Source organism: Pristiophorus japonicus, chromosome 5 (genome assembly GCF_044704955.1).
Source record: "Pristiophorus japonicus isolate sPriJap1 chromosome 5, sPriJap1.hap1, whole genome shotgun sequence".
In the NCBI taxonomy this organism is placed as follows: Eukaryota; Metazoa; Chordata; class Chondrichthyes; family Pristiophoridae; genus Pristiophorus; species Pristiophorus japonicus.
The window spans coordinates 44,897,866-44,922,098 of record NC_091981.1 but is presented as its reverse complement, the minus strand read 5'-3'; the positions used below and the strand labels follow the sequence as shown (position 1 = coordinate 44,922,098).

Here is a 24,233-nt window from a genome sequence, read left to right as displayed (position 1 = left end):
ACCTTATTTTTTATCAGGCACTTTACAGCCTTGTAGACTCAACATCGATTCAACAATTTCAGACCATAACCTTTGCCCCTATTTTTTCAGATGGCAGCTGTTGATGAATCTGCTATACCCATTTATTCTCTAGACCCACCTTTTGTTTCTTTACTTGTCCCATTACCATCTCCCTTTGCTTTGCACAATCACACCGTTTGTCATTTAATCACTCCTGCCTATCAGAGACCTTCCTTTTCGCTCTTTCCTCCTCTCCTTCCCGCCACCCGCCACCCCCCCTTTCCCGGTCCCTATACTGGTTTAAAATCTGTTACATCTCCAGATCTAACGAAAGGTCATGGAACTGAAACGTGAACTCTGTTTCTCTTTCCACAGATGCTGCCTGACTTGCTGAGTATTTCCAACATTTTCTGTTTTTATTCCAAGGGTTTAGTTGAAGGATGGGTTTTGCAAAGGATTCTAAAGGAGAGAGGTGGAGAGGCACAGAAGTTTAGGGAGGGAAATCCGAAGGCTCTGTGACCAGTGGTGGGACAAGGGGAGGAGGGGAATACAGGAAAGGCCAGTGTCAGTGGAGCAGAGTGTTGGTCGGGGGGAAAGATGCAAGATATAGGAATGGAGGAGATTACAGAGATAGAGCGAGGAGAGGCCATGAAGAAATTTAAAGACAAGAATGGCCAATGACTCAATATTGTTAAAAACAACCATTACAATAGAAGTTATTTCTCTAAATATTAAAAAAAAGCTTATTCAGTATTGGGAAATGTTTTAAAAACTAAAGGAAAAAGCCGAGCCATAAGGTGCCTTATTGTGCCACCCATTACAAGGCCTGCATTTAGTGAAAAGACTTCTTGAATTTAACTGGAGTGCTTATTTCTAAATTTCTGCATAGAACAGAGAAATACTGAGGAAAAATACTTAAGTTTCCCCCTGGGTTTGTCAAAAATGAAAATGCACTATTGAAAAAAAACACTCACGCAGCATATTGAGTAGAAAAGGGTTTATTACAGTGCACATCTCTCTCGATCGGAATGAATTTCTGAAAAACACTTGCTGGGTCAACAAAAAGGGAACATTGTCGAATTATGTTTCTTGCTACAGTGGCACATTTTAACTAAGCCTGTGTTATTATGTAAATAGAAGTTCTCAGATCAGCACTGTCTTCCTCTCTTATGCAGTGCCCATGTCATGAGTCTACGGTAAACCACGATGGACGCTTTCGGTTCCTTTCAATGATCCTCTTCCCCTCGTCAGCTTCTGTAGCTTTTTCACCCTCATAAAGTACCACCGTCTCTACGGGGGGTGTGTTACGTGGCCCTCCTTCCTGCGCCTGAATCTGCGCTCGTACAAGGGCCGTCTCATGTGTAACCTTTTGATAGCAGAAGGCGCACAGCACGTGCTTCAGTTTCAAGTGCCCGCACTCTTGACAGACCTCTATGTTGTTCTGAAACGAAAAGAAATTCCAATGTGAGAAAGGAAAACAAAACAGAGTAAATTTGCTCTACCTTGAAGTTTAAATTTAAAAAACAAAATTGCCGCACTATTTAAATAAAGGTGTGCAACTACTGAGAAATAGTTTAGAAGTAGCTGATAGAAACATGCAACTCCAACAAGGATGGTTTACCCCACCCCCCCCTCCCACGAGTTATATTAATGGCGGAGAAGTCCAGTTGTAGAGTTCACTGCAGTTAAAATCAGTCCAATACTGAGAGCCTGTGATCCCTTTTTTGTGAGATCCTCCTGAAGATCACCTTCAGGCAACTCTCAAGCAGAGGTCGGACTGCAGGTTGCTCACATGCTGTCTTGATCCGGAAACCATGCAGGGCAACACATACAGCAGCTTATTTTTATAAACGGTATATACTCATGCACAAGACAAATGCATTAACACAGTCCTGCACTGATTTTACAGCTAAAAGAAAACAGGATCAATCCCCACATATAAATACAGAGAGGGAGATCTATCTTTAATACAAGCTGACTGTTGGTCGCACTGCCTGCTGAAAGTTGAGAGGGGAGAGCGGGAGCCTGTGAGCTGCAAGAGGTGAGTAGGACAGGAACAGGTGAGCATACACCCCAGAGGGAGGCACTGTACCGTCCAACACAATGACTCATATATAAGATGCTCCTTTCAACCTCTCAAATGGTGACTTAAATTTCTAGTCTTAGAGGAGAATTCTAGTCCTTATGCAACGAGTTGTGAAGATCTGGAATTCACTGCCTGAAAGGGTAGTGGAATCAGATTAAATAGTAACTTTCGTAAAGGATATACACTTGAAAAGGAAAAATTTGTAGGGCTATGGGGAAAGAACATGGGAGCGGGACTAATTGGATAGCTCTTTCAGAGCCGGCATAGGCACGATGGGCTCTTTCTGTGCTGTATGATTCTATGAGTGTATATCAGCAGAGTAAAACAAGTCACTTGCAAACATATATTAGGTACTTTGGAGCACATTTTAGAGGGGAAGGAGGCAAGTGCAGGACTCAACTGAGTCTGAATAAAACATTGGGACAATGTAGCAACAATTCTCGATGTCCATCCCACAAAATTGTAGAGTTGCACTTGCGCTTACTCTATACAAGTACCTTAACTTTTTCTAGTTTCCTAACGTCCCTCCTTCTACAGCGGTTGATCTCAATGCTGCGCCGTTTCTTGGGTACTGCCATCCAGAAGATACTGTCTAGGAAGCCGGGGCGGTCACTCTGGTCATTCGCACAGACTTCAGGCTTAGACTGAGGGAAGACTGCTGGAGCTTGTATCGCCAATGCAGGAGCTGAGAGCAGAGAAAGGGGAGCAGTGAACAAACCGTGTTTCATTGACAGAGCAGTAAAGGTTATACACTGATCACTGGGGAAGGAGGGATGGAAAGAAGGAGGGAAAGAAAGTAGGGAGGAAGGGGGAAGGGAGGGAGGGGAAGAAAGATAGCAGGAAAGAGTTGCATTTGTATAGCGCCTTTCATGCCCTCAGGCAGTCCCAAAGCACTTTCCAGCCAATTAAGTACTTTTGAAGTGCAGTCACTATTGTAATTTAGGAAAATACAGGAGGACACGTTATTCACCATCATTATAGGCAGTTCCTCAGGGTCGAGGATGATTAGCTTCCACACTAAAAATGAGTACTCAGGTGACTGATTAACTCATTTCAAACGGTGGAAGATGCCTGTGCGTGAATTCTTTTAACGTGGGGTGGCTGTTGCACACCAGCTGCCACATGGGCTTGACGGAGCACGGTCTTGGTCCAGTGGCAAAGGGATCCAAGACGACTGGAGACCAGGCTCCGCCGCATGTGCTAATAAAGACACACAAACTCAAACATGCTCCTACTGTCCTCCTTCCTTCCTCCTTCCACAGGACCTCTCTCTACATGGAATTCATAGCATGCAATGTGAGCCTCACGACCGCACAGCCTCGCTAGTGGCCCATGCTGCTCCACCTCCAGGCTCCGACCCCTCCGCTCCTCCATGCCTCGTCCGTCCTCTCCGCTTCCTACCTCGCCGGTCCAGACCTCCGCCCCTCGCCGCTTACGACCTCCGCCCCTCACGACCTCCGCGTTATTAGGTCTTCATGGCCCACTTTGGTGCATACTGTGATGTGTTGGGGGCCATATATAAAGTTTCAATTCATGCCTGCTGTTAATTTCCATATGTCTCAAGTTGCTGACACTTGATTTAGGATTTATGCACCAATGAGGCCAGATTTAAGATCAGCCCTTCACAACTCTCCAAGTCCACAAAATGCAAACAGGACAAAGCAAACAGCAAGAAGTATACGATTCTGGAGCCAGGTGGCCCGTGCTTGGAGGCTGCAGTTTGGACACCCGAGGTAGACACTCTCAAGCAGGTCAGAAATCAGAAGGTAAGGGGGGGCGGTGGGAGTGGGGATGAACTGTAGTATTAGAGTGAGAAAAATAAATGTACTTTAAAAATAGCTTGTGGTTGCGTTAGCTTTGTAAACCTCACTTGAATTAGCCTTTTCAGTGCTATGTAAAACACAGCACAATTCTGTTGAGGCCTGCGATTGTCTGGAAACTTCTGCTGCCAACCATGAAAAGGAAAGAAAAGGGGAAATAGGAAACATTTTGTCGGAAACAGAAACAGAAATTGGATCGGCTACCCATATAGTTTTGTGTTGCTGGATTGGCGAGCCCAGAGAGCTCCGTGCCCGGAGAGCTCCGTGCCTCCGGGCAGATTTTGTTCCGTGTTAAAAGTTCTGCAAAGCAGTAGCGGCAAGAGTAGGTGACTGGGCTGTGCAGTACAACTCTTCCATCACTGGGAACTGGGTTTAAACAAAGCCTCCTGTGCTCGCTGACATACATGGGCTCCCAGTCCAGCAATGCCTCGATTTCAAAGCCCTCCATGACCTCACCCCTCCTCATCTCTGTAGCCTCTTCTAGCCCTACAACCCTCCGAGATCTCTGCGTTCCCCCAATTCCGGCCGCTTGTGCATCCTAGATTTCCATTACCCCACCATTGGCGGCTGTTGGTTCAGCAGTCTTGGCTGTAAGCTTTGGAATTCCCTCCCTAAACTTCTTCGCCTCCCTCTTCACCGTAAAACCTACCTCTGTGACCTAATATCTCCTCATTAGGCTCGCTGTCAAATTTTGTCTAATAATGTAACTGTGAAGCCACTTGGGACGTTTTCCTACGTATTAAATATTAAATGTATTACTGTTGTTGCATCTAGCGTTCGCAGTACCTGACTGGAATGTGTCGGATATAATAAGTGGAAGTCTTCCATTTGCAACATTAATTCCCTCACCTTGAAAAAGCATGAGGGGAAAGAGAGAGTAAAAACAAGCTGGTTATCTTTTTATTTTTATTTTTAAAAAGACGTTCCCTGCGAGAGACAGAAAAACAGGGAAAGATAAAGCAATAGGTTTTGGAGTAAATAGAAACCGTAAAGGAACATACTCAAAGACAACATACTGCAGTAAAGTATGAAAGAAGGTAACAATTCCATTTGCTGCAAAGTAACCCTGATTGCAGCAGAGTCAGACTGCAACAAACATCAGCATCAAAGACTGCAGGTCCTGTTCAGTAAATTGCAATGGCGCAGTACCTGTTCCTGCCACTAGAAAAGTCCCTTACGTTTATATAGTTCACTGAGGCCCTCTGGTGACAGTGACCAAGAATGGCAGCCCCATTGCCAAAGTCCATGAGAAGCTTCAGTGCAGTACTGAGAGATTGCTGCACTGTCAGAGCTGCCCTCTTTCGGATGAGATGTTAAACCGAGGCCCTGTGTATCCTCTCGGATGGACATAAAAGATCCCATGGCACTACTTTGAAGAAAAGCAGGGGAGTTCTCTCTGATGTCCTGGTCAATATTTATCCTTGAACCAACATCAATAAATACACATTATCTGATCATTATCACATTGCTGTTTGTGGGATCTTGCTGTGCACACATTGGCTGCCGCATTTCCTACATTACAACAGTGACTACACTTCAAAAGTATTTCATTGGCTGCAAAGCACTTTGGGACATCCTGAGGTCGTGAAAGGTGCTATATAAATGCACTTATTTCTATCTTTATTGCAAGTGTCAGATTAATGCAGGTTATCTTTATTTCACCTTCCTTACTTTATATGTAGGTGGAGCATTAATTCTGCAGCAGCAGAAATGCTCGTTAATATGATCATCTTGCAGCTCAAGTTGTTTTGCTCTCCCAAGGTCAAATGGATCAAAAGGGTCCGTGAATTTTACAAAGATTATATCAAGATCTTCAGCAGCAGGAAACCAAAGGGGCTGCACAATCTCAGCGGACGGGCATTGTGACAAAGAGTCAAGCATACAGGAAGCGTGTTTCAGGGATTCAACAGGTCAGGAAAAATTGAGTCAATTAACACCCCAGCCCTTCCTGTGTTCTGAAGCAGTACAATGTACAACTCCCTTAGGCCTTTGTTCCCTGGCTTCAAACTGACCAGGCTTATCACTATCACTTTCCTGTATGCCAGGAGAACAATGACAGACTTTTACCAGCAATGCACAGCAATCGGCAGTGACTGATCCCAGTCCCATTTTACCTCTGTCCACTGTGTGAATTAAAGACAGATACAGGCCAGTCACCTATTTTAAGGTGACTGGCCTGTATCTGTCCTTAATTCACACAGTGGACCGAGCATGCATTTTAAGGAGAACCATGCATCACCTTGGCAATGTAACGTCACAAGGAGCAGAAGGACATGTCGCTCCTCATTTTATTGGAAAACTCCTGACATTTGCAATTAGAATACTCTGTATGGGAAAATCAGTATCAAAAACGTTGCCATAAGTATGTATGAAAGAAAATGCCAATGCTGTCCTCTTGCCATACGAATACATAGCCTGGACTTCATTTCAAATCATGCTTCAACTTAAACACATGGGAGGGGAAAGGGCGGACCTCCTTCAGTCAAAAAGCAGCCTAATCCACCATGCACATCAGTGCCATTCGCAGAAGCATGGGCTGATTGATTCATCGGAGCAATAGCATGGCTAGTACAGGTTGTATCTCTCCAGGCCAGGACTCTTTAGTCTGGAAACATCCTGGTGGGGTCGCGACTCGCGCTGTTCGTGGAGGGTTCTGCGCTGTTCATGGAGATAAACGGGCCGGGCAAGGAATGGGAAGAGCAGGCCGTTGAAAAAAAAACGGTGATTCTGAGCGCCGAAATGCTGCGCAGTTGGCTTCTGCGCAGAACATGGCCGGCAGCAGCATTGTCAGCAGTACCCGGTAAGTTTAGGGTCGGCGTGACCTCCTGTGGCCCGGAACATTTTCTGGTCCGACACCGGTCAGGTCCGAAGCGTGCTGGACCAGAGAGGTTCAAGTGTAATACATTATAACCCTGCCTGTGATAGGACTTGGTGCTCCTCACTGAGAGCATCTCCGGGATTGCTGATTTTGTAGTTGCATTGATTGGGTGTGGGTGTGGGGGGCCGGGGGGGGGGGAAATGAAAGAGAGAAGAAAATCAAACAGTAAAATGCCCGATACACTGAACAATATCTCAGAGAGTGATAGGTAGGAAATTCAAAATCCCACAAGGATATCCGGAATGAAGGACTGCAGAAGTCATTTAATGCAACACCTAACTTACATGTTGCATTGTCAGAGTTGCCATCCATTTGGATTGAGACATTAAACCGAGGCCCCGTCTGCCAGTTCAGGTGCATGTAAAAGGTCTCATGGCACTACTCAGAGCAGGGGCGTTCCCCCGGTGTCATGGCCAACATTTAACCTTCAACTAGCATGACCAAAAAAACATCAGCCAGTCATTTTCCTCTCTCTGGGTTGTGTTACCTTGCAGGCTTCAATAGTTATCCATTGGCTGCAAAGCGCTTATGGACACCCTGAGGACGTGAGTGGCGCTATGCAAATGCAAGCCTTTCTTTACTAGATTCTTGTAGCATGACACAAGCAAACCATTAGCAATAGATGAGACTAGACAATTGTTGTAAAGCCTTAGGAACAAAAATGTACCAATAAAGAAAAGGGAACAGGAAGGGAAGCAACAGCAGCAAACATTACAAAAAGAGAAAAACAAGACATTAATGACAAAAAAGTAGGGAAAATTTTAAGAGTGAAATGAAAGACATTGCTCGCAGTGATGTACTGATCGGGTAACACTGATTTACCAAGGACTTATTAAAAATAAAAATTCCTCTGTAAACACAGTAGAGGGAAACCTGTAAACAAGATAATGGGTAGATTCGCTGGAGATATATCACCAACGATGTCTCTGCAAGATCCTGCAAATCCCCAGGGAGGATAGACGCACCAACATCAGTGTCCTCATCCAGGCTAACATCCCCAGTATTGAAGCACTGACCACACTCGATCAGTTTCTCTGGGCAGGCCACAAAGTTCGCATGCCAGATACGAGACTCCCTAAGCAAATACTTTATGCGGAGCTCCTTCATGGTAAACGAGCCAAAGGTGGGCAGCGGAAACGTTACAAGGACACCCTCAAAGCCTCCCTGATAAAGTGCGACATCACCACTGACACCTGGGAGACCCTGGCCCAAGACTGCCCGAGGTGGAGAAAGTGCATGCGGGAGGGCGTTGAGCTCTTCGAGTCTCAACGCAAAGAGCCTGAAGAGGACAAGTGTAGGCAGCGGAAAGAGCGTGCGGAAAACCAGCCCCAATCACCCCTTCTCTCAAAGAATGTCTGTCCCACCTGTAACAGGGTCTGTGGCTGAACTATTCAGCCATCAAAGGACTCACTTTGGGAGTGGAAGCAAGTCCTCCTCGATTCCGAGGGACTGCCTATGAGGATGAGATTCAGCAACTATTCAGAATGCTACAAAATGGTCCTAAATCAATAACCATAAAACAAGAATGACACATACAACAGATTTAACAGCAGCAATTTCCTCCACCAAAACATTTACACCGTGGTCATAATCTGTAGAAACATTTTGAGAAGAGTCCACAACACCCTAGCATGCTGAAGCAACCATCACCACTTCTCTTTCTCTCTCTCCCCCTCCCCACAACTATTAATTCTTCCAACTGTCAATGTCTGTACTTTATACCAGAATAAAAATATCCACACGAAACATACTGACTTCCCTTTGAACAGTACACAAGCTTCCCTAAAACTATTCAAAACTTTCCCATTTGAAGTTCAGTCAGCAAAATGGGGGGGTGTGGTGTGCCTCCATACAGTGAATATTAAGAGTAGTGACAGATAGCAGTTCAAGGGGGGTTAGCACACATAGTGTGTGGATGGTTTCTAAATGGGAGCCTGTCTTACTGCTGACATCAGTATTTATAAACCACTCACAGATTACTGGTGATTACGAGACAAGAACTGACCATTTTTCTTAGCCATGGTCAGGGGTGGAAGAGGAGGATTAGCAAGTATGACATATGGCTAGTTCCCCTATAATCAAGCACTCAAGATATCAACCTTAGGCTCTAACCGTGGTCCAATTATCCTTGACCAGATACAGTAAAATCTCACCAGAAACAGCTGGAGTTCATGAAACACAAAGACCATAGCCACGTACTCTATGGTTAGAACCGGTTAAGAAATACTCTGAAGAGGGAATCTCACTATCAGCTCCCAAACTAAACAAGTGATGAAATTTAACTGTCCTTTTTTAGCAATTTAAAAAAAAATTCAAGTAGTTAGCACAGATCAACAGGGAAAGCATTGGAAATATTAACTGGGGTTGACAGTGTGGCAGAGATGAAATAACATCAGTGGAAATACAATAGCAATTAACCTCGAGTGTTTGAGGAACTTCTTTCAACTGGGTACATCTATCCACCTCCCTGGTTGTGGGTTCAAGTCTCATTCCAGAGACTTGAGCACAAAATCCAGGCTGACACTTCAGTGCAGTATTGAGGGAGTGCTACACTGTCTTTCAAATGAGATGTTAAACCGAGGCGCTGTCTGCCCTCTCTGATGGACGCAAAAGATTCCGAGGCACTATTCAACGAAAAACAGGAGAATTCTAATATTTATCCCTCAGCCAGCACCTAGATGATCTTGTCATTATCACATTGTAGTTTGACAGAGCTTGCTGTGAGCAAATTGACTGTCGCATTTCCTACATTACAACAGTGACTGCAGTCCAAAGTACTTAATCGGCTGCGAAGTGCTTTGGGACATTGAGGTCATGAGAGGCGCTATATAAATGCTTGGAAATCAGACGGGCAGAACAAGCCGCTGCAGCAAACTCAGCTCACTGTACAGGTAAAATACAGAAATGCCCCTCTACTCCTAGGTACCATTCGAATCGGAATTGGTTACTTGGTAGATTGCTGTTGCAGGACGCAACATTAGAAATTCTACCAACATTAATAAACAGCGATCAGATGAACCATACTTTTTGGAGTATCCTGATTAGAACTCTTTCTGCACTATTTTAAAATTCTGCACACATATTTGGGACACATTATTTTAGCTATGTGAATTTTCCCAGAGGCAAGTAACACATTGGCACAAAACTCCTATATTTTCAGTTTTAATAGTGCATATCTCTATGCCATTGTAGTTTTAAAGTATCAGCCTTGTCTCAGTGGGCAATATTCCGGCCCAAATCAGAATACTGTGCATTCAAGCACCATCCAGAGACTTGACCACATAATCTAGAATGACAGATTGACAGAGTCCTGCACTATCGGAGGTGCCGTCTTTTGGATGAGATGTGAAACTGAGACCCTGACTGCCCTCTCAGGTGGGCATAAAAGATCCCATGGCACTATTCTGAGTTCTCTCTAGTGTCCTGGCTAATATTTATCCCTCAAGCATAATCACTAACAAAACAGATTATTTGGTCATCATCTCATTGCTGTTTGTGGGAGCTTGCTGTTTGCAATTGGTCGTCGCGTTTCCTACATTACAAAAGCGACTGCAACAGAAAAGTACTTTGTTGGCTGTAAAGCGCTTCGAAATGTTTCGAGGTTGTGAAATGTGTTATATAAATGCAAGTTCTTTCTTATTATTTACTCCAGTGGGTATATAGTTCAAATGAACAAAAGCACACACACACAGGGTGGAATTTGCCCTCATAGATTAAGTGCAAAGAGCAAATTCTGGCCTGGGGTGCATCGGCTTTGCACAAAGGGTAGTTTTAGCCTGCAGTGGCAACTATTACCAGCACCGAAGGCTCTGCTTCTTGCAGCTTTGTAATATTGATCTCGTGCTCACACAGTTCAAAGGCATCTTTCAGTTATACAATCATTTATTTATTGACACTTTTTGGTAAATATATTAGCTCATCCAAGATAAGCAATGCAAGTGCTGGGAAACAGAACTTTTATCCATATTTGGTATCCAGGCCGAATATAGAATAAACTTTCATTTACAATAATCAAGAATTAAAGTACCCTCAAGAAGCAGGACTTCTCGAAGAGCGGTTCAAGAGGTGGAGAGCACTCCGCCAACAGGAGTGTGGGGAGCGAGGGCGACGGTCAGCGTGGGCACCAGTCAGCGTGGGCAGCGAGGGCAACGGTCAGCATGGGCGATGGTCAGCGTGGGCAGCGAGGGCGACGGTCAGCGTGGGCAGCGAGGGCGACGGTCAGCGTGGGCACCGGTCAGCGAGGGCGATGGTCAGCGTGGGCAGTGAGGGCGACGGTCAGCGTGGGCGACGGTCAGCGTGGGCAGCGACGGCGACGGTCAGCGAGGGAGACGGTCAGCGAGGGCGACGGTCAGCGTGGGCAGCGAGGGAGACGGTCAGCGAGGGCGACGGGCAGCGTGGGCAGCGAGGGAGACGGTCAGCGTGGGCAGCGAGGGAGACGGTCAGCGTAGGCAGCGAGGGAGACGGTCAGCGTAGGCAGCGAGGGAGACGGTCAGCGAGGGCGACGGGCAGCGTGGGCGACGGGCAGCGTGGGCAGCGAGGCAGCCGGTCAGCGAGGGTGACGGTCAGCGTGGGCAGCGAGGGCGACGGTCAGCGAGGGCGACGGGCAGCGTGGGCAGCGAGGGCGACGGTCAGCGAGGGGAACCTTTACGGTCAGTATCAGGAGTGAACGGAACGGTCAGCAGTGAGGGAATCTGCTGTTGAGGTGAACATGTGTCTGCCTCGAGATTTTTCTGCTTTATTTACATTTCGACAAATGTTGTCAGTATGCAACTTAGCAGATTATATAACGAACAGAGAGCAACATAAAGAATCTCTTTATTGCAATGTTTTCTGAATCAGCATGCTGGTTGGAAAACTATACCACAGCTCCTCTCAAAACAGCAGTGTCCGTGACCGCAGCGCCTGACTCCTGCACACCATACACAGACATGGGTTTACACAAGCCCTCTTGAGAATTGTCGCATGGAACATGTATATGGCGGCCCCTGCTGCTGGTGTAGAGCATTGCAACTTGAAGCAACTGGGAACAACTGGCCTGTTGTTTAGGTGGCAGAATGGTCCTGATTAGCAGTGTTCCGCTTTGTGCAACAAATTGGTCGTGTTAGATAATTCCACGAGCTATAAACAATCCGACCCCCAAACAGACTACGGCAGCACATCACTTCTCTCTTCCTCGTTTGTGATTCTTTAACTTACTAGCTTGGTACAGAGTACTGAGTTCTAGTTTAAAATGCTTTCGTGAGGGATTGCTCACAGAGCCCGACACCGCAGGGTGCCAGGAGGCACTCGTCGTGGTTATCCAGATGCTGATTTTCTGATCTCGATCGTGCCACTGTGACCACGTGCCATGTGGGAGGCAAGAATTTCCCCACAGATAGGGGAATAATCCAAAGAATCACCATGGGCTGTTCTCTCACACCTTCCAGCAGCCAGTTATGGTGTCCCTTGTGCATCTAAGTGAGCAAACCTCTTACCTTCTCACCCGGGATAGTATAGAACAGGTAGTTTATATAACAGTCATCGAACCGAAACATTAACTGTTTGTATTTCCACAGATACTACCTGACCTGCTGAGTATTTCCAGCATTTTCTCTTATAAGAAATAGGAGCAGGAGTAGGCCATTTGGCCCCTCGAGCCTGCTCCGCCATTCAATAACATCATGGCTGATCTGATCATGGACTCAGCTCCACTTCCCTGCCTGTTCCCCATAACCCTTTACTCCCCTATCGCTCAAAAATCTGTCTATCGCCGCCTTAAATATATTCAATGACCCAGCCTCCACAGCTCTCTGGGACAGAGAATTCCACAGATTTGCAACCCTCAGAGAAGAAATTTCCCTCATCTCAATTTTAAATTATATATTCTTATTATATATATTTTATATATCTTGCATCTAAGGCTTCGGTCATTCTTCAACCACCTCTGCTGATTTTTCTAGGCCTTGTCAGCCTTGCCTCTCCCCAAAAGTAAAAGTCCAAGATCTAAAAGAAGCTGCCAGTCAAAATAAATAATTTGCCTCTCATTGATCTCAAGATGCAACTATTTAGAGCACCTCCCAGGGGGAGTACCTAAATCAGCAGGCTTAAAGGGACAGAGAAGGTTCAACCTAACTTAGCGGCTATGCTCCAGACCCCAGACTAAGACCAGCGCTCAGCGGAGCGATTGGTGGTAGGTCAGCTGTGAAATTTACAATGATTGACAGCGGGTCAGGAATCCGTTGTCAAAACACACACAGCGGCATTTCCCGATGTCAGGTCTGCCAATGCTGAGCAGAGCCAACAGGCAGCGTGGGGGACCCAATTCAAATCCTTAGTGGCTTGTTTACAGCCACATAACAATGCTTTTCCCCCCAGCTTTTTAACTTTCACAGGGCTCCCACAGGTTTCGCGCTGTGCCTAGACCTCATTTGTGAAACTGAAGCAGGAGGTCACTGGCCATTGAATCAGCTGATGAGTTGACAGCTTCAAATGTCAAGTCAAAGCTCCCAGCTGACTGAGAAATGTTCCCTTAGGTGCTAACTTCTCCAAACTGCATTTCCACTACAGTTTCAGAATGCTGCAAGTCTTTACACAAGTCTCCATCCAGTCTGACCTCATTACCTCTCCCACCATTGACAGATCGCTTCCGTCATCTCTACTTCACCTGCCCTCTATTCCATCAGCATCGATGCACTTTATACTCTCTCACCTTGGTCCTCAGAATCCCACCACGATCAACCCCAACACCAGCAACCACACCAACCTACTTCGCAGTCACTTGATGCTGCACAGGACAGAGGGCATAATCACCCAACCACATTGCTGCCCGGGACGGCCTCACATGGCCACACTTACTTCACTTGACACAGTACACCCTGGTTGCCACATGATGCGACAGGTTGACACCACCCCACACCAACAACATAAAGCATCCCTACAATGCCCAAGCCATTCCTTTCATACTTATCAGCATTGCAGGGGGTGCTGTTATGTCTCACCATTCACTGCAGCTCACTATGTTACTTCCAAAGGTGCACATAAATCTTCCCAAGAATGCAAAGTGTTGAAAATAAAGATTTCAATCTTTGACAGCACATTAACAGAAACTTCACATGAACAATTGGCTAAAACATACAAGTGACTACTCTAGTGTATTGTTAGTTGGCATGATTGGACTAGGATGAGAGTGTGTGTGAGGGGTGGCTAGTAAGATGGGGAAGTGATAACGTAGAGAAGGATGGGTGGAGGTGCAAGGTAAGTTTGTGTAAGTAAGGATATACAGGAGTAGGGTAGGGTAGGCAGAGTAATAGAGATGTGATGGGTGGCACAGCAGAATGAGGCAGAGTGTGGATTTGCAGTAACGTTTTGTGATCGCATTGAAAGATTTGCGCTACTGCAGCCTGGTCCTCCCAACAACATCCCTGCTTGTGCCCTCCTGTGCAATGTGTAACCAAGGTGCATTGGTCTCCTGGGGAGGTCTCTTCCGCCCATTGGAAGGGAAGAGAATCTCCCTGCGTGCTGTGACTCCCTCCATAAGCACATGGAGGGACTCATGGGAGAGCCTGGGTGCAGCCTCTTGCAAACTAACAACATAATAAATAAAAAACAAAAGTTGTTACTAACAGAATTGCAAAAAATCAACCTGATTACATATGGTCTGAACAGGAATAGTGTACAAAAATAGCCTATAATGTCCAGAGCTTCACAACTTGCATTCACAGAACAGAGTTGGAGCATTAATGAAAAATCAAAGATTGGAAGTCACCATTTGGCCTCTCCCTCTAGTATTGGAACTCACCTGGACTGCAATTAAACTGCATCTTGAACACCCCTGATGTGTTTAGTTCCACCACCATTCTGGTGTGAATCTATGCACCAAATAATAGGGCATTGTGGTAAAGCTCTAATCACAGATATGTATACGAAACTCAAGGGCATATATATTTTCCACCTCTATGTTCTGAAAGCGTGCCAATAATGCCTCTTGGGAAATTGCTTTCCTTTGCATGTGATTGGCTGAATGGGAAAACCTATAGCATTTCTCATAGGCTAATTAGGAAAATCAATGCTACACACCATTGGCTGATTGGGAAATCCAACTCTGATTCTGTATATTTTCATATTCGGACATTTTTTTGAAGCTTATAAGAAACTGTTTTATATCTTGTATGAAATACAAGAGGTGCGCAGTAATAGTGTTCAGCTGAAATGTTTATGCAACTACATCAACATGAACTGTGAAAGAAAATCTAGACAATTAGATTATAAATTTGTACTTTCAAATCTGTGTTGTTTGGGGAGAGCATTTCCACCAGTATAACACAAGGGCAAAGTACAGCTGGTTACATAGGAACAGGAGGAGGCCATTTAGTCGCTCAAGCCTGTTCCACCATTCACTGAGATCACGGCTGATCTGTGACCTAATTCCATATACCCACCTTTGGCCTATATCCCTTAATACCTTTGGTTAGCAAAAATCTATCAATCTCAGGTTTAAAATTAACAATTGACGTAGTATTAACTGGCATTTGCGGAATAGAGTTCCAAACTTCTACCCCCCCCCCGCCCCTTTGTGTGTAGAAGTGTTTCCTAATTTCACTCGTGAAAGGTCTGGCTCTAATTTTTATGCTATGTCCCCTCGTCCTAGACTCCCCAACCAGTGGAAAGTTTCCTCTATCTACCCCATCAGTTCCCCTAAATCTAGAAAACTGGTATCACACTGGCAAATCTGTGCTGCATTCCCTCTAAGGTCAATATATTTGACCGAGTGTAGCACCAAGGCAACATCTGATCGAGTGTGGCAGAAAGGAGCCCGAGTAAAACTGAAGTCAATGGGAATCGGGGGGAAAACTCTCCACTGGCTGGAGTCATACCTAGCACAAAGGAAGATGGCTGTGGTAGTTGGAGGTCAATCATCACAGCCGCAGGACATCACTGCAGCAGTTCCTCAGGACAGTGTCCAAGGTCCAACCATCTTCAGCTGCTTCATCAATGACCTTCCCTCCATCATAACGTCAGAAGTGGGGATGTTTGCTTATAATTGCAGAGTGTTCAGTGCCATTCGCAACTTCTCAGATAATGGCAAAGTCCACGCCCGCATACAGCAAGATCTGGATAACATTCTGGCTTGGGCTGATAAGTGACAAGTTACATTCGCGCCACACAAATGCCAGGCAATGACAATCTCCAACAAGCGAGAGTCTACCCACTGCCTCTTGACATTCAACGGCATTACCATCGCCGAGCCCCGCACCATCAACATCCTGGGGGTCACCATCAGAAATAGGAACAGGAGTAGGCCATACGGCCCCTCGAGCCTGCTCCGCCATTCAATAAGATCATGGCTGATCTGATCATGGACGCAGCTCCACTTCCCCGCCCGCTCCCCATAACCAATTATCGTTTAAGAAACTGTCTATTTCTGTCTTAAATTTATTCAATGTCCCAGCTTCCACAGTTCTTTGAGGCAGCGAATTCCAGATTTACAACCCTCAGAAGAAATTTCTCCTCATCTCTGTTTTAAATGGGCGACCCCTTATTCTAAGATCATGCCCTCTAGTTCTAGTCTCTCCCATCAGTGGAAACATCCTCTCTGCATCCACTTTGTCAAGCCCCTTCATAATCTTCTACGTTTCGATAAGATCACCTCTCATTCTTCTGAATTCCAATGAGTAGAGGCCCAACCTACTCAACCTTTCCTCATAAGTCAACCCCTTCAACCCCAGAATCAATCTAATGAACCTTCTCTGAATTGCCTCCAAAGCAAGTATATCCTTTTGTAAATATGGAAACCAAAACTGCACGCAGTATTCCAGGTGTGGCCTCACCAATACCTTATACAGTTGTAGCAAGACTGCCCTGCTTTTATACTCTATCCCCTTTGCAATAAAGGCCAAGATTCCATTGGCCTTCCTGATCACTTGCTGTACCTGCATACTATCCTTTTGTGTTTCATGCACAAGTAGCTCCAGGTCCCGCTGTACTGTGGCACTTTGCAATCTTTCGTAACATAAATAATAACTTGCTCTTTGATTTTTTTCTGCCATAGTGCATGACCTCACACTTTCCAACATTATACTCCATCTGCCAAATGTTTGCCTGTCTATGTCCTTTTGCAGATTTTTTGTGATCTCCTCACACATTGCTTTTCCTCCCAGCTTTGTATCGTCAGCAAACTTGGCTACGTTACACTCAGTCCCTTCTTCCAAGACGTTAATATAGATTGTAAATAGCTGTGGTCCCATCACTAATCCCTGTGTCACCCCACTAGTTATTGGTTGCCAACCAGAGAATGAACCATTTATCTCGACTCTGTTCTTTGTTAGTTAGCCAATCCTCTATCCATGCTAATATATTACCCCCAACCCCGTGAACTTTTATCTTGTGCAGTAACCTTTTATGTGGCACCTTGTCAAATGCCTTCTGGAAGTCCACATCCACTGGTTCCCCTTTATCCACCCTGCTCGTTACATCCTCAAAGAACTCCAGCAAATTTGGCAAACATGACTTCCCCTTCATAAATCCATGCTGACTATTGACCAGAAACTTAACTGGACTAGCTACATAAACATTGTGGCAACAAAAGCAGATCAGAGGCTGGGTATTCTGCGGCGAGTGTCTCACTTCCTGACTCCCCAAAACCTTTCCACCATCTACAAGGCACAAGTCGGGAGTGTGATGGAAGACTCTCCACTTGCTTGGATGAGTGCAGCTCCAACAACATTCAAGAAGCTCAACACCATCCAGGACAAAGCAGCCCGCTTGATTGGCAGCCCGACCACCACCTTAAACATTCACTCCCTTCATCACTGATGTAGATAGTACACACTGCAGCCACAGTACAAGATGCATTGCAGCAAGTCACCAAGATTTCTTCGACAGCACCTCCCAAATTCGCGACCTAAACCACCTAGAAGGAGAACGGCAGCAGGCGCATGGGAATACCACCACTTCCAAGTCACACACCATCTTGACTTGGAAATATATCGCCGTTCCTTCATCGCCGCTGGATCAAAATCCTGGAACTCCCTCCCTAACAGCACTGTGGGAGTACCTTCACCACATGGACTGCAGCGGTTCAAGGCGGTGGCTCACCACCACTTTCTCAAGGGCAATTAGGGATGGGCAATAAATGCTGGCCTTGCCAGCAATGCCCACATCCCAGGAACGAATACAAAAAAATATATCCTTCCTAAGGTGTGGTGCCCAGAACTGAACAGCGTTGTCCAGGTGTGGTCTAGCCAGGGCTTGGTATAGCTGTAGCATGGCTTCTATCCCCTTATATTCTAGTCCTCTGGATATAAAGGACAGCATTCCAGTAGTCTTTTTAATTAGTTTCTGTACCTGCCCATAAAGTTTTAACGATCTATATACATGGACCCATAAGTCTCTTTGGACTTCCATTTTGGACTTCTAGCATTTCACCATTTAGAAACTACTCTGATCTTTCCTTTTTTGGTCCAAATCTCACACATGCCTTCATTGAAATCCATATGCTGCAGTTTTGCCCATTCCAAACTATTAATATCTCTCTGTAATTTTATGCTTCCATCTCCAATATAGATCTCCAAACAGTGAGATGGAGCTAGATGAGCAAATTTGTCAGAAAATTTCAAATGAGCGTAACAAAAATAGAGTAGTAATATTAGGAGACTTTAATTACCCTAATATAGACTGGGAAAAGCATAGTGCTAAGGGTAGGGAAGGAGAAAAATTTCTGGTACGTGTACAGTAGAAAGTTATCAATCAATATGTCTCTAGTCCATCAAGGAAGGAAGCAGTAATAAAAACAGAAAATGCTGTAAATCTAAGCAGGCCTAACCCACTGAGATTTCCAGCATTTTCTGTTTTTATTTCAGATTCTAGCATGCGCAGTATTTTGCTTTTGTATTAGGAAGGAAGCAGTGTTGGATCTGGTTCTGGGAAATGAAGTAGGACAAATGGGGTGTGTTAAAAGTAGGTGATCATCTAGCTAACAGTGACCACAACATAATTCGGTTTAAAGTAATTAGGGAAAGAGACCAGAAAATAATTAAAATGCTCAACTGCGAAAGTGCTGAGTTCAGTGATTTAAGAAGGTAGATTGGAAAAGGCAATTGCAGGGTGAAGAAGTAACGGAGCAATGGAGGGCATTCAGGGAAGAGTGTACAGGTAGAAACTAGACATATTCCTTTGAAGGGTAAAGGTAGGGCATCCAAAGCTGATGCGCCCTGGATGACAAAGGAAATAAAAGTTAAAATAAAATCGGAAAAGGAGGCTTATGACAAATGTCAGGAGTAAGATTCAGTTAATAACCAGAGGGAATTAAAAATGTTACTATGGGAGGCAAAGAGAGGTTACGAGAAAAGATAAGCAAGCAACATTAAATTGAACCCTAAAACAATTTATAAACATATTGAAGTGTAAAAGGTTAGCTGGGGAAAATATTGGGTCTATTAAGGACCCAAAGGGACCTCTTCATGTAGAGGCCAAGGACATGGCTAAAGTATTAAATGAGTACGTTGCATCTGTCTTAACAAAGGAAGTGGATGATTTGAAGCTTATACTGAAAGAGGGGAGGGAAGTTATGGACAGGATAGTAATAGATAGAGAAGACATGCTAAAAAGGTTAGCATTACTGAAAGTTGGTATCACCTGGTGCAGATGGAATGCATCCTATTGCTGAGAAAAGCTGCTGAGAGAAGTTGCTGAGAGAAGCAAAGCTAGAAGTTGCAGGGCACTGGTCACAATCTTTCAGTCCTCATTGGCTACAGGAGTAGTGCAGGAGGACTGGAAGGTAGCTAATGTTATACCACTATTCAAGAAAGAGGAGTGGGATAAACCAGGAAACTACAGGCCAGTCAGCCCAATGTTGGTAGTGGGGAAGTTTTTGGAAATCATTATCAGGGACAAAATAAACTTTCATTTGGAAAGGCATGGGTTAATCAAGGATAGCCAGCATGGATTTGTTAAAGTCAAATCGTGTCTGAATTTGATTGAATTCCTTGATGAGGTACTAGAGAAGATTGATCAACGTATGGACTTTCGGAAAGCATTCGACAAAGTGCCACACAGGAGGCTTATTAAGAAGATGGAAGCCCATGGAATTAAGGGGACAGTGACGGTATAAATACAACATTGGCTCAGTGACAGGCTCAGTGTGGTGGTGGATAGATGGATGTTTTTCAGACTGGGAGGTAGTTTGAAGTGGTGTTCCCCATGAGTCAGTTTTGGGTCCATTACTCTTTTCAATTTTTATAAACAACCCAGACTCGGATGTAGGGAGCAGCTTTATAAAGTTTGTCGATGATATGAAACTTGGTAAAGTAGTAGATAGTGATGAGGATAGTTATAGGCTTCAGGATGGTGAAATGGGCAGAAGCATAGCAGACAGAGTTCAATGTAGAGGAGTGTGAAGTGATGCACTTTGGGAGCACTAATATGGAAAGACAGTGCACAATAAATGGCACGATTTTGAAAACTGTAGATGAGCAGAGAGACCTTAGTGCCCATAAACATAAATTCTTACTAGTGGCAGGGTAAGTTGATAAGGTCGATTAAAAAGCATATGGGCTATTTGGGTTTATTAATAGAGGAATAGAATATAAAAGCAAATAGATCATGCCAGAATTTTATAAATCACTGGTTGGGCTTCAATTGTGGACAATTCTGACCGCCACACTTCAGGAAAGATGCAAAGGTCTTAGAAAAGATAAAGAGTACCCGGATGTTACCAGGGATGAGGGGCTTCAGTTATGAGGAGGTTGGAAAAGTTTGGACTGTTCTCCTTAGAACAAAGGTTAAAAGGTTTTCAAGATGAGAGGTTTTGATAGAGACAAATTATTCCCTCTGGCGAGTGGGTCAATAACTAGAGGTCATCGATTCAAAACCAATGGCAATAGATCTAGAGGGGAGATGAGGAGATATTTATTTACTCAGTTGTCAGGATCTGGAACTATAGGGTTACGGACAAAAAGCGGAGATATGGATCTAAGCACGACTGCTCTTTCAAAGAACCAGCACAAAGCTGATGGGTTGAATGGCCTTTTCTGTGCTGTGAGTTTCTATGATCTACTCTGCTTACAATGCCACTTATCTTTGTGTCATCAGAAAACTTGCATATGTGGCTCTCTATCCTATCCAAGTTGTTAATAAATACGGTGAATAGTTGGGGCCCCAACACAGATCCTTGGACACCACTATTACATCCTGCCAATTACATCACCTGCCCATTATCCCCACTCTGTCTCCTGCCGCTCAGCCAATTTCCTAACCACATCAATAATTTGCCTTTAATTCCATGAGCTTCAACTTTAGCTAACAGCCTATGAGGGACTTTATCAAATGCCTTCTGGAAGTCCATATAAACAACATCCATAGATATTCCCCTGCCCACTACTTTACTCACCTCTTGGCCTTTATTCCAAGGGGGATGGAGTATAAAAGTGCAGAAGTCTTGCTTCTTAGTTGTAGCAACTTAGTTTATGAGACCACACTTAGAGTACTGCGTATAGTTTTGGTCTCCTTATTTAAGGAGAGATATACTTGCATTGGAGGAAGTTAAGAGAAGGTTCACTCGGTTGATTTCTGGGATGAAGGGGTTGTCTTATGAGGAAAGGTTGAGCAGATTGGGCCTGTACTCATTGGAGTTTAGAAGAATGAGAGATGATCTTATTGAAACATATAAGATTCTGAGGGGGCTTGACAGGATAGATGCTGAGAGGATGCTTCCCCTCGAGGGGGAATCTAGAACTAGTGGGCATAGTTTCAGAATAAGGGGTCACCCATTTAAGACAGAGATGAGGAGGAATTTCTTCTCTCAGAGGGTCATGAATCTTTGGAATTCTCTACCCCAGGAGAGCTGTGGAAGCGGAGTCATTGAATATATTCAAGGCTGAGATAGACAGATTCTTGAACTATAGGGGAGTCGAGGGTTACGGAGAACAGGCAGGAAAGTGGAGTTGAGGCCAAGATCATATCAGCCATGATATTATTGAATGGTGGAACAGGCTCAAGGGGCCGTATGATCTACTCCTGCTCCTATTTCTTATGTTCGTGTGTTCAAAAGATTAAATATCAGTTAGTCAGGCATGACCTACCTTTTACAACAACAACTTATATTTATATAGCACCTTTAGCATAATAAAATGCCCCAAGGCACTTCACAGGACCGTTACCAAAAAAAAATTGACACCGAGTCATATAAGGAGATGTTATGGCAGATAACCAAAAGCTTGGTCTAAGAGGTAGGTTTTAAGGAGAGTCTTAAAGGAGGAAAGAGAAGTAAAGAGGCAGAGAAATTTGGGGCTGGAATTCCAGAGCTTAGGACCTAGGCAACTAAAGGCATGACTGCCAATGTGGAGCATTTAAAATTTGGGTGTTCAAAAGTACCGAATAGGTGGAGCGCAGAGGTCTAATGGGATTATAGGGCTGGAGGAGATTACAGAGATGAGGGGCAAGGCCATGGAGAGATTTGAAAACAAGGATGAGAATTTTAAAATCGAGGTGCTGCTTAACTGGGAGCCAATGTAGGTCAGCAAGCACAGGGGAAATGGGCAAGTGGGACCTAGCGTGAGTTAGCACACAGGCAGAGTTTTGGATGACTTAAAGTTTATGAAGGGTAGAACTAGGGAGGCCAGCCACGAATACATTGGAATAGTCAAGTCTAGAGGTAATAAAGACATTGATGAGTTTCAACAGCAGATAAGTTGAGGTAAGGACAGAGATGGGCGATATTATGATGGTGGAAATGGGCAGTCTTAGTGACAGAACAGATATGAGGTAGAAAGCTCGATTCATGATCAAATATGACACCAAGGTTGTGAACAGACTTGGTTAGCCTTAGACAGTTGCCAGGGAGAGAGATCGAATTGGTGGAAAGGGAATAGAGTTTGTGGCGTGAACTGCAGGTTGTCCCAATACTTGATTGGAGGAAATTTCTACTCATCCAGTGCTGAATGTCAGACAAGCAGTCTGATAGTATAGAGATGGTGGCAGGTTCGAGAGATGTGAAGGAGAGGTAAAGCTGGGTATCAGCGTCCACATGAAAACTTACACTGTGTTGCCGGATGGTGTCACCGAGGGGCAGCATGTAGATGAGAAATAGGAGGGGGCCAAGGATAGATCTTTGGGGGACACCAGAGGTAGTGCGGGATCAGGAAGAGAATCCATTGCAAGTGATTCTATGGTTACGGCTGGAAAGATAGGAATGAAAACAGGCGAGTGCAGTCCCATCCAGCTGGATGACGGTGGAGAGGGGTTGGAGCAGAAGTTTGTGGTCAACCGTGTCAAAGACTGCAGACAGGTCCAGAAGGATGAGAAGGGATAGATTACCTTTGTCGCAGTCAATGAGGATGTCATTTGTAACCTTGGTCAGTGCAGTTTCATTACTGTGGCAAGGGCAGAAGCCTGATTGGAGCGATTCAAATAAGGACTTTTGGGAAAGATGAGCAATATATGGTTATATAATTGGAAAGTTATTATGCAAGCAATGTTAAAAATCTTAAATACAATTTTGTTATCCTAATGACATCACCAACAAGTAAACCATTATTTCAGTAATGGTTTAAGCCAGCCACATAACTATTTTGATTTATAATAACTCTTATTTTTATGAACTGTAAGCCTCCTGTCTGATGTGTTCTGTAATTGTAGGTAGCACAGACTAGTGATGTTCAAGCTATGTATGACTCACACCCAGGGAAAGTCAATGTCCTCAGCCTTCACGCTCTTTCAGGGTAAGGGACAGGACAATAGACAATTTCAGAAACTCTTCTTCAGTTGAATGGTTATAGAGATAAGTGATATCAACTGCATTGCTGTGGATATTGGCATGTTTGTGTCAAGAGGAATGTGTGTGCCACAAACAACCAGATTAAAAATATCATTGGGCAAGCTGACCGTATCCATATATATTATCAAACTCTTCAATGACAGTCATTCATCTGTAAATGGCAGATGAGCAAAGTCCATTCAGAGCAAAATTGAATTCAGCACAGCAATGCAACTCACCATGCCCTCTGGATGGACAGATGGATGAGACGTCTAGATTAATGAATAGACAAGTGTGCCCCCCTTCCGCGGCCTAGTCTCTGACATCCTCCCTATGCCACCTGTTATTACCCTCACACTCTCACCTAAACGTGGTTGAAGCCCGAGCGCCTGCATCAGAGTGCGTTCCAGTGCCGGCCATGAGTGCAGCAACCGCTGCAGTAATGCCATTGCGAGGAGACGCCGCGGAAGGTCAGAACTCAGCAACAACCGGGCGCCGCCAGACTACAACCCTCCGGCGCACGCGCGACAATCACCTCGCACGCTGATAGGGTGGCAACTTCGACACGTGACGTGGTCACCGAAACCCGCCCAGATGTGCTGTGCTAGCGGCAGGCTCCGTGTGGCACAGTCGCACTACAACTCCCAGCATCCCTTGCGCGCGAGTGTCGCAAGGATTCTGGAGCCGTGCATGCCGGTGGTTGTAGTGCACGCCCGCGCG

At 44.9% G+C, this 24,233-nt stretch overlaps 1 protein-coding gene across 1 annotated transcript; it reads right to left on the bottom strand.

Annotated features, from left to right (window-relative positions):
• Positions 1-982: 982 nt before the first annotated feature.
• Positions 983-24,053, bottom strand: mrpl32 (mitochondrial ribosomal protein L32). Its single transcript, XM_070879850.1, has 3 exons — positions 23,878-24,053; positions 2,584-2,771; positions 983-1,441 (listed from the first exon to the last, which is right to left on the bottom strand). Exons 1-3 carry the CDS (start codon positions 23,960-23,962, stop codon positions 1,184-1,186), a joined length of 531 nt encoding a protein of 176 aa, XP_070735951.1. The 5' UTR covers positions 23,963-24,053; the 3' UTR covers positions 983-1,183.
• Positions 24,054-24,233: the final 180 nt, after the last annotated feature.